At 42.6% G+C, this 16,536-nt stretch overlaps 1 protein-coding gene across 1 annotated transcript in view; it reads right to left on the bottom strand.

The window, feature by feature from the left end:
* Positions 1-4,514: 4,514 nt before the first annotated feature.
* LOC311516721 (uncharacterized protein) overlaps positions 4,515-16,536 on the bottom strand; it is a 30,471-nt gene continuing 18,449 nt past the window's right edge. Inside the window, exon 3 of the mRNA XM_084621070.1 lies at positions 4,515-4,727. Within this exon, the coding sequence (XP_084477196.1) occupies positions 4,562-4,727 (166 nt within the window). The 3' untranslated portion in view covers positions 4,515-4,561. The remainder of the gene's footprint in view (positions 4,728-16,536) is intronic.

A 16,536-nucleotide genomic window follows, 5' to 3' on the forward strand; every position in this document is an offset into this window, starting at 1 on the left:
GACAGAAGGTGGTGAAGGCATGTATAATTGAAGCTAAGTCATCATTTTCCAGGATGGGATGGAGTCTCCTTGCCAAATGCAGGTGGACACTGCTATGTGGAAGCTGAGCATTAGTGAGGAATCCAGCAGCACTCCTAAACTATGGACAGAATTGACCAGTTGAGTATATACGTCTTCAACCAAAGGAGACTGCACTGTGACTGTAGATTCCTCAATGTGCTTTTTTCTCCCAACCACCATAACTTCTACCTTGCAAAGGTTAAGCTTTAACCAGCTGTTCTTCATGCATGAGCTGGTCTCATTCAAGGACTGGGATGTCCTGGTGTCTGTGGTATGTATGTATGTATGTATGTATGTATGTGGCGGAAGATAGATAGAGCTGTCGGACTTTGTCAAATTGCATCCGATGAAGTGAGCTGTAGCTCACGAAAGCTTATGGTCAAATAAATTTGGTAGTCTCTAAGGTGCCACAAGTACTCCTTTTCTTTTTGGCAAATTGCTGACACTTGCATCCATATCACCTCACCAGTTCTCCTAGTGTCTGCATGTAGATGTTGAAAAGAACTGTAGAGAAAATTGATCCTAGAAATGATGAGTCTGGTGGGGGAGGTACAGTTTCCCACCAACAACCTTTGGGTGCATCCCACCAGGAAGGACTCTAACCATTTTAGCACATTCACCGGGACCCTGCCACTTCTCACTGAGGACCAGCAATATCTCACAATCAGAAGTGTAAAATGCTGCAGAGAGGCCCAGAAGTATGAAAATGGATGTCTTCCCTCCACCCATTGACAGCAGGGGATCATCCATCAGTGCCACTAAAGCAGTTTTCAACCCATGTCCTGGCCTGAATCCAGATTGTGACAGGGCTAGATCTTTCGCTTCAGCTAGATGTGCTTGTAGGTGGCTTTTAGCCAGCTGTTCTGTGCACTTCTTCAGGAACAGACTGACACTGGGTGGTAGCTGGCTTGATCCAGTGTATCCAATGTGGGTTTCTTCAGTGTCAGTTTCACTGTTGTATGTTTGAAAGATAACTGGAAAATTCCTCCTCCTAATGAGGTGTTGGCTATTTCAGTCAAGAGAGGTACCATTCACTCGGGACTCTCCTTCACCCATCAGGAAGGGCAGGGGTCAAATTCACAGATCTTGGGTTGAGATGCCTTCAGGGCATCCAAGACATCTTGTGAAGTGAACAGAATGAAAACACAGAATGAAGATGAGCTCTTTGTTGGCCAATATAGAGGGGTTGAATCAGTGCATAGATCCAAATAGAATACTATTGTGCCTATCTGCTGTGCCCCTATGAAAACCCCTTCCTCTCTGACCTAGGTAAGTGAGATGGTTCATAGGATGCCAAAAAACTGGGGAGGTACGTAGGGCCCAATCCATTTACTGCTTTAAGGCCCACCTTACAAATCAGCTCCTGAAATTGAAGACACGCAGCCTTGCACAAGCAAACAGGAATTTACAGATGCAAATTATTTCAGTTTCCAGGTATTGTGCGTACAAACCAAAATCTGTGTGCCACGGTGGAATCAAATGCATTGCAGAGTAGAGCATGGTGTGACTCATCTAGAATTTGCTGCCCCCGTGAGTCTGTACTCTCCAGCTCAGTTCTACGTGGCAGATCAGAGTGCTGATTCTGTGCTTCAAGTTCTTATCAAATCTACCACTCAAAGCACGCAGCATAGTATCATGTTTATAGCAGACATCCTGGGTGACCTTGTGTGAGTCACCTAGCCTCTCTGTGCCTCAGTTCCCCCTCTGTGAAATGGGGGTTCCAGAGAAGAGATGGGCACCACTGAGATAAAACTGCCTGTCAAAACTCACCTGTAATCTAATGACCCTAGGTAGCAGTGGGATCTCTTGTGCTAGGCACTGTAAAAACAACAACAACACATAATAAATAAAACCAGGCTCTGCCCTAAGGAGCTAACCATCTAAATAGACAGGGTGGAGGGAAAAGATGCAATTTACAAGCAGGACAATCTGGGTCACCAGTAGCAATGGCACGTTAGTTACTCTTTTTGTTGATTATTTGTGTAAACCCAGGGTTAGCAGACTGACAGGGATGGAGTGCTCTGCTCCCTCTACTGGGGACCAGGGGAGAAGCCAGCTCTGGCCACTTTATTTACATAAATTATAATTTTGTTTACCCATAATCTCACCAATTGAGTATTGTTGTTAAAGTTAAAATTTGTCTAGGTTTTGATGTGTAAATGTGACAATAGACTAATAGTGTTACTGTGCTCACAAACGGGTATAGAAATTGTAGAAGATGTGCCCTGTGTCAGGGGTCTCCCTGACTTTCTGAGAATGGCTTTTGGTGGGGTAATGAAACTTGGACTCAGCAGAAAAAAAGAAGGGTTTCTGTCCAGGAAACAAGAAGCTTTATCATAGGGAGCAGAGATCATGTCTGAGGTTATTGTTTTGTTCTGTCATCCTTACCTGGCAATTCTGTGCCCTGTGTAAAAGGATCTCTGAGACTAACAGTGGGGCTGACTCTTTGGTAAACTCTAATTGGGCTGGCAGCACTAGAGCAGAGCTGAATCCATGGTGATGCCTGATTGGACTGGAAGTGGTGGCTGTACTGAGCTTACTTCATAGCATTCTGGTCTTCCTGGCTGGTGCAAGCGCAGCTGAAATCATTGAACACACTGGAGCAGGACCTTGTAGAGCAGTCTTCTTGGGACTGGAGCAGACCGGCAGTGGAGAGCCACTCTTAGATGTCCTTGACTAACCTGACCCATGAGTGGGTTGTCAGTGGGTGGGGTTTGTGGTGACCTAGAGTTCTGGACCGACACAAGCTGGACCTTTATTACTTGGGACTGGGTCCTGGCCATACTCCTCATGTATTGATTTGGGTTGCTCAGTTTCTTATATGCAAATATATATATACTGGCTTTTGTGTTTCTTTTGACTGTTTCCCCCAAATAAAAATATTCTATGTATTCCATGTTTCCAAAGGGCTCAGAGTGCTTGTAAGAGGGGAAAACCTGCCTGCTAGGGTGACCATGGAAGTTTTATTTTAATTCCCCACAGCTAGAAGGAAGAATAGGGGTCGAGGGAGAAGGCAAGGGCTTGAGACAGAGTTTCTTTTAAATTTAGAAAAGGCGCGCTAGACGTTTTCAACCCCGCCCTCATTGCTGCCATCAGCACCCAGCAAAGGGGTCATTTTACTTTGTGCTTTTCCTTATTTTTAAATATAATAATGAATAAAATAGCAAGGCAACAAATTGTCCATTGGCCGACAGTCTGACAATCCTGCTGGAGTATGAATATTTCCAGTTCCCAGAGACAGAGAAATCTGGAATGCATAGCACAGGCCACTGTTACTCAAGATGTTTTATTTCACATTTGAAATTATTTTCAGATTTGCTTGTAGTAAAACATATGGAAAGTGAAATAGTCAGTAGGGTACACTTCCAAAGGGCCACATCTTAGTTATGTAAAAAGAACAGGAGTCCTTGTGGCACCTTAGAGACTAACCAATTTATATGAGCATAAGCTTTTGTGGGCTACTGCCCACTTCATCGAATCCGATGAAGTGGGCTGTAGCCCACGAAAACTTATGCTCAAATAAATTGGTTAGTCTCTAAGGTGCCACAAGGACTCCTGTTCTTTTTGCGGATACAGACTAACATGGCTGCTACTCTGAAACCTATCTTAGTTATAAGAAAAGGAGTACTTGTGGCACCTTAGAGACTAACCAATTTATTAGAGCATAAGCTTTCGTGAGCTACAGCTCACTTCCTCAGATGCATATCGTGGAAACTGCAGCAGGCTTTATATATACACAGAGAATATGAAACAATATCTATTCCCACCCCACTGTCCTGCTGGTAATAGCTTATCTAAAGTGATCATCATTAGTTATGTGATTCTCATTCACTGTTAGGCAATAAAAAACCTATGGCACCGAGTCTCAGAGCCCAGGTCAGTCGATTCAGACTCTCAGGGCTTGGGCTGCAGGGCTAAAAATAGCAGTGTAGATGTTCAGGCTCAGACTGGAGCCTGGGCTCTGAGACCCACCTACCTCATGGGGTTGTAGAGCCTGGGCTTTGCATGGCAGAATGTCTACACTGACTGTGCCACAGGTCTTTTTTTGCATTATAGATGTACCCTGAGAGAAGTCATATAGCTAAAAACCCTGCACAAAGCTTTGGAAATGTTCCAGTGAAAGGCTAATTACACTAATTATTGTTCAGTGACAAGAATAATCAAAGGTTTCAGAGTAACAGCCGTGTTAGTCTGTATTCGCAAAAAGAAAAGGAGTACTTGTGGCACCTTAGAGACTAACCAATTTATTAGAGCATAAGCTTTTGTGAAATAATAGCTGCAGCATGTGAAATTTCACTAGAATGGAAGTATGGAGCTGATTCCAAAAATCTTTAGTCACGTGAGAAGCAACTTGGACTACTCATGTGAGGAACAGTTTGCAGAGTTGGACCCTTATTACCAGAACAGAAACATTGAAATCCATCGCTGTTTGTCAGAGAAAGAAACATTGATTGCCTCTGACAGCACCATCTTCAGAGGCAACCTTTAATCTTATTTCTGATCACAAACGGAAATACAGTAGAAGATTAAATGTTAAAATGGAACTGCTTTGGCACCTGTAATATATCCCAGTGGGACAATAAATTGATAGAAGTTGTTGCACAGAAATCTTTATGCAGACAGCTGTCCAGCGGATGGAATCCACATCCTCGATCAGACCCAAATGTCTGCAATGATAAAATGGCAACAAAATGAAGATAAAATCAGCAGCAGAAAAAACCCAGGAGTCCATACCCTACAATTTCTGGTCCCCTGCTCTGTTCAGTAGGCCACACACCCTTTCTTTTGTGCATAGTGCTCACAGGGTGAGGTCATGTATGAGAAACAAGTAATGGGTATAACTTCTGTCAGTTTGGCTATAGGCATAGCAGGTTCCTATAGAGTATTTCGACCATTTTTCAGTGAATGCTACATATCAGCCATGAGATTGAAGTAGACAATTCATTTATTTTGGTAGTCCAGCAGAGCCACTATTGTTAAGGTTTCATCATGACGTCTGTTTAAAGGTTGACCTTTCTAATTCCTCTACAATGGACATGCTTACTCAGATTCCTTTGAAATTTAGTGTGCCTCAGGAGGGTGCAGGGTAGTGCTAGTAACCCACATTTAAGGTAATTTGAGTGAGAGGTTGTGGAGGTAATAGCAATTTTTCAAAAAGTTTCTCGGTGTATTTTTTGCGCAGAGCTACAGATCAAATTATTGCTGAGCTATGGGTCAAAATGGTCTCAACCTGTTGAGTTTTACCTAAGATAGGACATGGCACATATAAATCTTTGGGGAGCCCACACTGAGAGTGTCTTCAGAGTAGCAGCCGTGTTAGTCTGTATTCGCAAAAAGAAAAGGAGGACTTGTGGCACCTTAGAGACTAACCAATTTATTTGAGCATAAGCTTTTGTGAGCTACAGCTCACTTCATCGAAGAAAGGTATTTAAGAACATGTACATATTTTACAGTATGCATGCACCAATACAGAAAAAACTCGCTAGAGGTTTTCCATTCCTGATACTTTATAGCTTGACTCTTGTGAGTGTTTTACAATCTAAATGGTCATTTGGCTTGCTTTGAAATTTGGTGTGCCTCACTGGGATATGGGATAGTATTAGTGACCCAGATGTGTGGTCATTTCCTGAGTTACAGGCCCCCCCCCAGATAGTTTCCTTCTGCCTTATAGTGTTAAACTGTAATAATGACTGGATGAATCCCAGACCTTGGTGAACTTGATGGCGGTGAACTCATCCTTCAATTAACATAACTAAATACAAATTAATCACAAGCCCCCACCTAAAATAAAAGGAGTTTTGCACCGAGTGGCTGGAGGTTGCTACAGTTTCTGGGTGGCAATTTTATTTTGGGGAGAATAGTATCAAAGACTTTGGGGATGGGGTGGGATTTAGACATGTGAATCCTTCCTGGGAGGGGAGAAGATTTAGGGGGTGAAGGAGTGAGGGACTAAGGGGAGATGGCTTTGGGACTGCAGTGAAGGGAGGAGAGTTATGTGGAAGGGCATAATTGGGGATGGATGGTAGGGGAGGCAAAAGAGTTTTGGGGCTCAGATTAGGGAGGCATGGCAACCCCATTTCTGCCAGTGCCCTCCAACCGCCCTTTAATCCCACAGTTTTTCCAGTGCACCCCAGGCCATGCACAAACCCTGAGCACATCTACCAATTCACTTAGTCTGGGAGCTCTTTGGGGCAGGGACTGTCTGTTTTAGTGGTGTGGCATATAGTCTGAGTTGAGTACCTTTGACAATTGGTGTGCCCCAGGAAGGTTCAGGGTAAAGTTAGAGACCCAAATTTGGGGTCATTTGATCTAGGAGTTATGGAGATCGATGCCCAGAAAAGAATAGACAACTTTTTAAAAATTTCTAGTTGCTTGTTTGCTTTTTTTTTTTTTTGCACATAGCTAAACACCTAACTAGTAAGGTGATATGGCTCAAAATGGTTTCGACCTGTTGAGTTTTACCCAAGGTACCCACTAAAATCCCAAACTGAGAATTGTATTTGAGATCACGTTCATTTCTTTTGCATAAATGTGCAGGCTGGAATGATTACACTGTGCATGCACCAATAAAGAAAAAACCAGGAGCGGTTTTCTAGGTAGGCACTTTATGCTTTCCTGGAACTACCCTTCCACGGATGTTTCTAGCGTGAACCTTTGTATGCCTCTGCAAGAAAGATTGACTCATGTTGCTTGCTACAAATTGTGTCTGTTATAATGTAACAGGTTTTTATTTTCTGTGGAGGTTTACTGTGAACACAGCAGAATAGTCAGCAGCTGGTCTCACCAAAATGTTTGTTATATTGGGTGGGAAGGAGTAGGAGAGAGAGGATTGTGTATGTATGTAGGGGGGTGAGGACAGGGAGAAAAGGATGGGGGGACAGAAGGGTTGCAGCTGCAGAGGGGGCAGGATATGAGCCCTGGTAATAGGTAAGCCTTGATTAGTTGGCTGACAAATTCTGTATTTTACTAGCCCCTTGGGGAGGGGGAGGTCAAGTTGCTATTTCCTGATCTAGGCACAGATTGATGTGGTGTTTCCAAAGACACGTAGCGTGAAGATTTGGAACTGACAGTACAGGGGAAAAGAAATATTGCATTGCCAGGATTGCCAGCATGTGGATTCTGGGCGATTCCCAGATCATGAGGTTGCAGAAGTTTGTGAGAGAACATGGGTACACCATGACATGGGGCTTAGTGACTCCAGCCTGATGTGGGTGGAGAGAGGTGACCTGTGTTGGCATCATGCTTTAATTACACTGCAGAATGTAACCAGTGATTTAGGAGTTTGTGATCTACTGGACATTGTGTAATGGACGGGGGCACAGGTCACGGCTGGGCTGAGGTCTGCCCGCCAGGGGATGGTAGTCTCTGGGCAGGAGCTGGAGGAATTGCAAGAACCAGATTCCATAAGCATGAGTCAGGGTCAGGAGCACTGGAACCTGAGCGGAAGTGTGTGTGTGTGTGTGGGGGGGGGCACCAGTGTTGGAACTGTGGCCCCGGGGCAGGGCCTCATGGCAAGGGGCGGGTTCTAAGATCCACCTCAGCCCCGCACCAGGAAGAGGCTGGCACTGCTAGCAGGGGCTGTGATTCACAGCAGGGGAGCTGATCACCTTATCAGCTCCCTTGCCGTGAAGTGCAGCTCCTGCCACCACCACTCCGTACCTGCCCGAGGCTACTATGCCCATGTTAAAAAGTGGGCGGGAATGGCCCTCCAAGTTAGAATCAAGAGGCAGGAATCAGGGTCAGAGTCAGGCTGGAGTTGGAGACTGGAGACTAGGAGATCAAGCAGGGTCTGGCGTTACAGCTGGCCAAAGTCTGCGTGGTTGCCCAGACAACTTCCTGGGGCAACCCCTGGGGTTAAGTAGGTAGCTTGGCCAATGAGAGGGCCACAGGGTAGTGTCACACTGGATTTCTTGTTTGGTACTTCCTGCAACTCCTACTCTTCAGAGTGCTCTCTGGCTGTGCATCTGCTGGCCTCCTGGTGACACTACTAGCCATCCCAGGCTCTGCTGACCCGGGTTTTAGCCCTGGGGGTTTGTACACATTGTGGTGATTCACTGGGCCTTATTCCTTGTGTACACGTCATACAAGGTATGAGAGCCAATTTGGACCACATCAGGGATTTGTGTCCAGGAGTTGTGAAAGTTTTCTCTGACTTGGCTGAGTCTCAGTAATTGCTATAGTGACAATATGAATGCTATTAGTAAATGTTAGAAGAACATTAAACAGGAAAGTAGAGAGTTAATGTCTGATCAGAAAATGGATAGAGGTCAGAGGATCTTTGACTCAAACATAAAACTGTCAGTATTTTAGAACAGAAACCCAGTCTGTGATTTCTCTCACCACTCTGCCACAAACTCTAGCCTTCAACCATTTCGAAACACAACCAGGAACACCTACTTGTAATCTACTTGTCCTTTGCTCCAGGAACTGCATGTAAGTCAGGTTATAGTAGTGGGGGAAGTAATAACATAGAAATGTTTGTATAACAGGGAGATGCATTCCCTGCTTGCCGATTGTGGGCAGAAGGAGGAGAGTGGGCACAGTAGTGAGGAGAGGGCCAGGTTGGAGGGAGGAATGCAGTGAATGTGTTGGAGACATGACTAGGGAGGTATGCCAAAGCAGGGTGCGCTGGGCCCAGCTGATAGGAGGAAGTGGGGCTGGCTGACTCAGTGTGAAAATTGCGGGACACACATTTACCCTGCTCGCTGGCAGTTGCAGAAATGTACAAGCTATTCACCTCCTTTTACAACCTCTTCACTCTCCTCCATCATGATTCCATCTAAGACTATTAAATGACTGAAAGGGAGGTTAAAAAAAAGGGCGGTGCCTGTCATAAATATAAAGGGAAGGGTAAACCCCTTTGAAATCCCTCCTGGCCAGGGAAAAGCTCCTCTCACCTGTAAAGGGTTAAGAAGCTAAAGGTAACCTCGCTGGCACCTGACCAAAATGACCAATGAGGAGACAAGATACTTTCAAAAGCTGGGAGGAGGGAGAGAAACAAAGGTCTGTGTGTCTGTCTATATTCTGTCTTTGTCGGGGATAGACCAGGAATGGAGTCTTAGAACTTTTAGTAAGTAATCTGGCTAGGTACGTGTTAGATTATGATTTCTTTAAATGGCTGAGAAAAGAACTGTGCTGAATCGAATAACTATTTCTGTCTGTGTATCTTTTTTGTAACTTAAGGTTTTGCCTAGAGGGGTTCTCTATGTTTTTGAATCTAATTACCCTGTAAGATATCTACCATCCTGATTTTACAGGGGGGATTTCTTTATTTCTATTTACTACTATTTTTATTAAAAGTCTTCTTGTAAGAAAACTGAATGCTTTTTCATTGTTCTCAGATCCAAGGGTTTGGGTCTGTGGTCACCTATGCAAATTGGTGAGGCTTTTTATCCAACATTTCCCAGAAAGGGGGGGTGCAAGTGTTGGGAGGATTGTTCATTGTTCTTAAGATCCAAGGGTCTGGGTCTGTAGTCACCTAGGCAAATTGGTGAGGCTTTTTACCAAACCTTGTCCAGGAAGTGGGGTGCAAGGTTTTGGGAAGTATTTTGGGCAGAAAGACGCGTCCAAACCGCTCTTCCCCAGTAACCAGTATTAGTTTGGTGGTGGTAGCGGCCAATCCAAGGACAAAGGGTGGAATATTTTGTACCTTGGGGAAGTTTTGACCTAAGCTGGTAAAGATAAGCTTAGGAGGTTTTTCATGCAGGTCCCCACATCTGTACCCTAGAGTTCAGAGTGGGGGAGGAACCTTGACAGTGCCCATGCCACCTTCCCGCTACCTTCTTTGAACAATGCCTCAGGTTGCACATAGCATGTGCTCATATTGGCCTTTGGCACTATTAGATTCTGGAGGTTCCAAATCCTGGTGTACAATCACACACTTAGCCAACTTACTTTGATTGTCAGGTTTAAATGTTCATGATGATTTAATTAGCTTTCTAAGAACTAATGGTGAGGGAAAACATGCTGAGCTTGGCCAGTCATTAGCAAATTGTCTTTCTCCTAATCTAGATTTATTACAGTGAAATTTACCTTTGTTATGGAGGGCTGACACAGCCCTGTGCTTGAGGACTATGCACCATACCTAGATGCAGCAGGAAGGGTCTCTGGCTGGTGCCACATTGGCTGGTGCAGAAGGCCACAATAGGAATGGATCAGAGGAGAGGCCCTGGTATGCTCACTCGTGAATACAGTGGTCCCAACCCCCATATAAATGGCACAGAGTCTCTGGTCACTATTCAAGACTATTGGCTAGAATAGAAACTGAGGTGGAGGAGGGATGGCTGTGCTACTTTAGGCAACATATAAACTATGAGCTGGGGTGTGATTCCCAGCTTGTGTACACACAGTCACACTAGCTCGGGTATAAACAGTAGTGTAGCTATGGCAGTACAGCTAGCAGCAGCGGAGGCAGAGCTGAGCCATGCTGAATACAAACCCACCTGAAACCGGTGGGTACATGCTCGGGGCGGCTAAGCCACACCTCTGCTACCAGTCCCCGGGCTACTGTGGCTACACAACTGTTTATCCTCATGCCAGCTCAATGAGACCTAGCACAGGTATGTGTATATGAGGGAATCATATTCCTAGTTTGGTGCTTAGACACAGCCACAGACTGAAGTGGGTCAGCAGCTCGTCAGTCCCAGGAATAGTAGGGAGGGGACATAAAGGTGGCCTAAAGGAATCTTTTTCCCTCCCCCATCTTGCACCCCATGCAGCTTGGCCAGAAACTGGCCCGTCTCTAATTATTACAGATGGTTTGGTGCATTCATTACAAGAAATATGAACATTTGTTTTTCTAATCGTTTGTACAAGCTGGACTTGAATAAGATTGGAGTGTGCAGAGATACCCCTAGAAGGGCAGGACTTTCTCCAGGGAAGGAGTTAATGTTACTAGGACTGACTATACAACAACTATTTAGGGCATCAGCTCTGAAATAGAAGAAATAAAAATAGTCTCTTTTTAGGGTTTTTTGTTCATTTGGGTTTTTTTGTGATGAAAAGCTATAATAAAAATTCTCATTCTGTATTATAGCATATTGATATATAAATATAAAATGCATTTTTCTTTCAATATGTACCATTTCCAGTAACAATGCTAAATTACTAAACCAATCAAAATTATACTTGTAGTACTTCAAGTTGCCACAGGATGGCAGAGTGATGACATTTTAAACCAGAAGTTCAATCCTTAAATGCACATATCAGAGTTCCTCGTCTGAAATTTGTTCCTGTAAAACGCATTGTGTGGAGGAACAATTTTTCTCTTCACTAGCCACATCTTGCGTGTAAATGATATTTCAAGGCTTTTAGTTATGAAAATCAACTCTTTGATATACTAGTTATTATCTTCCAAAGTGCTGAGTTGTGATTGGGAAAGATACTTAAAATAATACTTCCTTTGTATTTCTGTCATAGTCTTTATCTTAAAAAAACAAACAAACAAACAAAAAACCAGTGGAGACAACTGGATGGCTTTCTGTAGGCTCTGCAGTTCCTTCAGTTCAGGGAATCTTGTACTTTCTGTACTGCGGATTATCTTTGTTTGCCTAGAGGACATCAGATTATTTGAGCTCCTCGTTCCCCGGAACTGTATTTTTCAATTGTACCTGTAATATCTGCCTTATGTACCCAGCAGCCCATTGTGCTGAAATGCCATTCAAAAGGCATTTTATGGCACTTTACATATCATTTTATGGCAGTCATTACATTGTCACAGAATCAAGGGTAAGTAAACACTGATTCAGTAATATTTTTATAAATAATAAAGTTCAGTTCAGTTTGCTGTTTTGTAGGATCATATTATCTTCCATTTGTGGGTATATGGACAACTGCCAGTTATCTGTGAAAATGCTTACAAATGTTGAAATAGTCACAGATTTAGCATAAATGATTATTCATCCAAAAGTGTATATCAGAAGTTTGTTATTCTCCAGTTTGAAAAAGTTCAGTCATCCAGTCAGGGAGCAGAAAAAATACCATGTGCCTTGCATGACCAGTCACACAACACAAATAGTTAAAGAGCACAGTCCATCCATACTTAAGACTAATGAATAAGGCCTTTATCCTGCAATGACATCTGTGTAGGTGTGTGCAAGAGACTGCCCACACAGGCTTTGTTGCTGGACTGAGGCCTATATTTGCAGAAACCAGGACTGGTTCATTAATTGTTACTAACCAAAAAGGGGGCTAAATCCATAAATCCAAATAGTTCTGAGCAAACTTCAAAACATTTGAAAGCTAGGATTGACTCAGATAACCAGTAAAAAATTTGGATGTTTAGTTTAGGAAACTGGAATTGGAAATCTTCTGATCACAGGTTTTCTTACAAGATCTTCAGCGTTTATACTTATGACCAGGACTGGACATACCATGAGCTCTGTCTCTCAAGGTTTGGCACTTCTGGTTCTGACCCTAGTTGGAGACCAGAAAGTATCCAAATATTTTATAGTCCTAGGAGAGGTTGGTTGAAATTTAATTTTAGAAATGGGTAAAGGTTTGGAGTTCCTTGACTTTTTCCAAACCAATTTGTTCATCAGTATTGTCATCCACTTGATAAGATTGTTGGACAACATTAAAATGCGAGGGAGCCAAAGTGAATGGACATACCTGAAACAGCTAACCTTTCTGATATAGTTAGACTAGAACTGGCATTACATTAGAACACACACTTTCTGAAAATATAGTGTTTGAAACTGAGTGATTTCCCTCTCCGCTCCCCTCCCCTCCTCTTGCCTCGCCTCGCCTCGCCAACCCAACCCAACCCAACCCGTCTTGCAAGCAAAGCTTTGGCCAATATTTTCAGCAGAGCTTCAGGGGATAAGGTTGAAGTGTAATCTCAATAGATGCATTTCACATATTTTTAAGCATATCTTCTACATTATGTTTCCAAAACAAGCAATAAAAGCCATATCATATTGTTGCTTTGAGGTTTTGTTTTGAAATTTAGTGTTCCCAATTTTCATTTATTCAATCATACATATGCATAAATCATTTTTACTATTCAGATAACAACCTGCTGGAACACCAGAGTTTTATCTCTAATAGTCATGAAGAAGTTGCTCCCTGAATTGGGTCTATTGGAAGTTACAGTTCTTTTATAAACAGGTCTTTGAGTTAATTAAATTCAAACAACCGCTTCAAATGCTGATGTCTGTTGCATGTTAGATAAGAAAGAATAATAAATATCCCATAGCTTTTTTAATATAGACCCCTACGGTATCTCTCAGGAGCTGTAGTCACAATACCCATTCAAATGTCAAGAAGAAAGGCTTGTCCAAAGGTTGACTTCCAGGTCAGATACCTTAATGGGACATGCTCATCTGTAATTAGTTGCAATGTAATAAACACAAAATAATAATAAAAGACTCTACAGATGGACCCATTGTAAAGAACACACTAAATATCTAGACTTTGAATCTATTTCATGCATGAGTCAGAGCAGTCAAAACAGTTTTAGACTCCAAAAGTGACGTATTTACTTTAGGGGAGAAAATGAGTGGGCAGCAGACTGAGCAACATCAACGGTCTCACACCAGGGATGAATTTGTCCCAGAATTAACCTCTCTAAGACTCAGTGATTTTGCATAGCCCTTACATAACGCAGACATTTGCCTTACTTTTTCTTCTGAGTTACACTTTTAGGTTGGCAAAAAGGTTTTCTTTCCCCCCACACCCCACTCTCCTGCTGGTAATAGCTTATCTAAAGTGATCACTCTCTTTACAATGTGTATGATAATCAAGGTGGGCCATTTCCAGCACAAATCCAGGGTTTAACAAGAACGTGGGGGGGGGGAAACAAGGGGGAATAGGTTACCTTGCATAATGACTTAGCCACTCCCAGTCTCTATTCAAGCCTAAGTTAATTGTATCCAATTTGCAAATGAATTCCAATTCAACAGTCTCTCGCTGGAGTCTGGTTTTGAAGTTTTTCTGCTGTAATATCGCAACTTTCATGTCTATAAACGCGTGACCAGAGAGATTGAAGTGTTCTCCGACTGATTTATGAATGTTATAATTCTTGACATCTGATTTGTGTCCATTTATTCTTTTACGTAGAGACTGTCCAGTTTGACCAATGCACATGGCAGAGGGACATTGCTGGCACATATCACATTGGTGGATGTGCAGCGAGAGACTCTTGAATTGGAATTCATTTGCAAATTGGATACAATTAACTTAGGCTTGAATAGAGACTGGGAGTGGCTAAGTCATTATGCAAGGTAACCTATTTCCCCTTGTTTTTTCCTACCCCCCCCCCAGACATTCTTGTTAAACCCTGGATTTGTACTGGAAATGGCCCACCTTAATTATCATACACATTGTAAGGAGAGTGATCACTTTAGATAAGCTATTACCAGCAGGAGAGTGGGGTGTGGGGGGAAAGAAAACCTTTTGTAGTGGTAAACACCCATTTTTTCATGGTTTGTGTGTATAAAAAGATCTTCTGTACTTTCCACAGTATGCATCCGATGAAGTGAGCTGTAGCTCACGAAAGCTTATGCTCAAATAAATTGGTTAGTCTCTAAGGTGCCTCAAGTACTCCTTTTCTTTTTGCGAATACAGACTAACACGGCTGTTACTCTGAAACTTTTAGGTTGGCATCTGTTGATTAAAGGTGAAACTCAGTGGGGCAAATCCTGACCTCATTTGCCCCTGTGCAACCCCATTAACCACAGTAGGATTGAACTATTGAAAATGAGGGAAAAATCTGGCTCAGTGTTTGCAAACTTCCATAAATCAAAGCCCCCGCAAAATTTGTCAAACCTATATGAATGGAAACTGATACAGCTCATATTTCACTGGAAGATTCCTACTCATCTCATCTAAACTTTATTTGATTAGATGTATCCATTTACCTTGTCACAATACACAACTTATTGCTTATATTAAGTTATTTGACTACATTTCTTGTAGAGAAGACAAATGTTCCCCCCCCATGGAAGAATTTGGGGGGGGCAGATCTCCCATAGAGCTTCTCCCCCCAAATCTTCGAAGGGAAGTGTTGCAAACCCCATCCAGGGAGACATTTAAAACTACATGGCAAAAAGTGACTGAATATATACCATAGAGAGCCATCCTTCATTGCAGGGTAAGTCTAATTCTTAAAACCACTGAAAACCAACCAACCATGAACTAAGTTGATTTTCAGATTTTCAGATTCAAGAAAGCTGAGCAGGGAGTTTGAAATGGTCCGTTTGTAGGGTCAGACATGTGGAACATTTCTTTTGCTGTTCATTGTTTCAAGAAAGGTGACAACACTTTTGAGGCCAGATAAACTGTAATTTATTTATTGCAGATTTATACACATTCCATCTCTCCTTTGTTCTAGGCACGCCTTGGCACAGTTTAAAAATGCAATGATAAAAATAGAGAGCACCACTGACCAAATTTTCCTCTCCCTTATGTTTTGTTGAAATTGAATTAATAATGCCGGTGTTATCTGGGATCAGGGAGTGCATTTATGTAGATTTTTGTGTATTAGAATCTGAACTAATAGAAATGTGAAGGACTTTGTTGTATGTCTCCTTATCAAAGGGGAAATTTGAGAAATTAGATGAGACGAGAAAAAGGGACTGATGGCGGGGGGGATAAAGAAACAAGAAAAAACTGAAAAAGACAGAAAATGTAAAGAGGAAAAAAGCATAATACCAGATGTGAACAGAAATAGAGTAAAATGGATCTGCACATCATGACACTTTCTTTAAAAGGAAAGTCAGACTGAAGATGTATTTCAAAGGGTACTGTATAAGGATAAAGGAAGCCTGAAAAGAAAAGATACATAGAACAAAGACATAAAAGACAGATGGCAGATTTCTTTTTGTTTATGAATCAGGCCTTCAAGCCTTTTTGCATTTGGTTTCCTGAAAAGTTTGAAATCTCAAAAGGTCACAATCTTCTTTTCCTTTTGCTTGTGAGAGAGCGAGAGCAGAGCACACTGCATTGCATAGAGGGCCTTTAATAATAAAATGTCTCTCTCAGCAGACCAGATCAACTGCACGCTGAATATTACTACACACAGAGTAGAAAATGGGGGTCAGGCTTTGATCTCAGTTACTGATTTTATCCAGTGGGGCACATTCTTCCCTAGTATCATTTGAAAGAAATGGCGTTACACCAAGCATAAATCTGACTCAGTATGAACTTTGATCCATACTCATCATTCCTAGTAACCTCCACTTTATTTCTCCATCACTGCCCCCCTATCTCCTTGGGTTGCAACCTTGGAATTCTCTTCAGTTCATTTTTCTCTCCCATATGTAGGCTGTCCTGAAGTCCTGCCACTCTTCTATAATATCACCAAAACCAATCCCTCCCTTTCTGATCCTGCTGCTAAATTCCTTGTCCAACCCTTTGTTGTCTTCCGAGTTAATCACTGTAACCTCCCCTTCTCTGGTTTCTTGCATCTCACCTCTCCCCTTACAATCTCCCCAAAATGCTGTTTTGGTCACATCACCCCATTTAAACTCCCTTCAC

The sequence above is a fragment of the Lepidochelys olivacea genome (assembly GCF_965140295.1).
Source record: "Lepidochelys olivacea isolate rLepOli2 genome assembly, chromosome: 2".
Taxonomy (NCBI): Eukaryota; Metazoa; Chordata; order Testudines; family Cheloniidae; genus Lepidochelys; species Lepidochelys olivacea.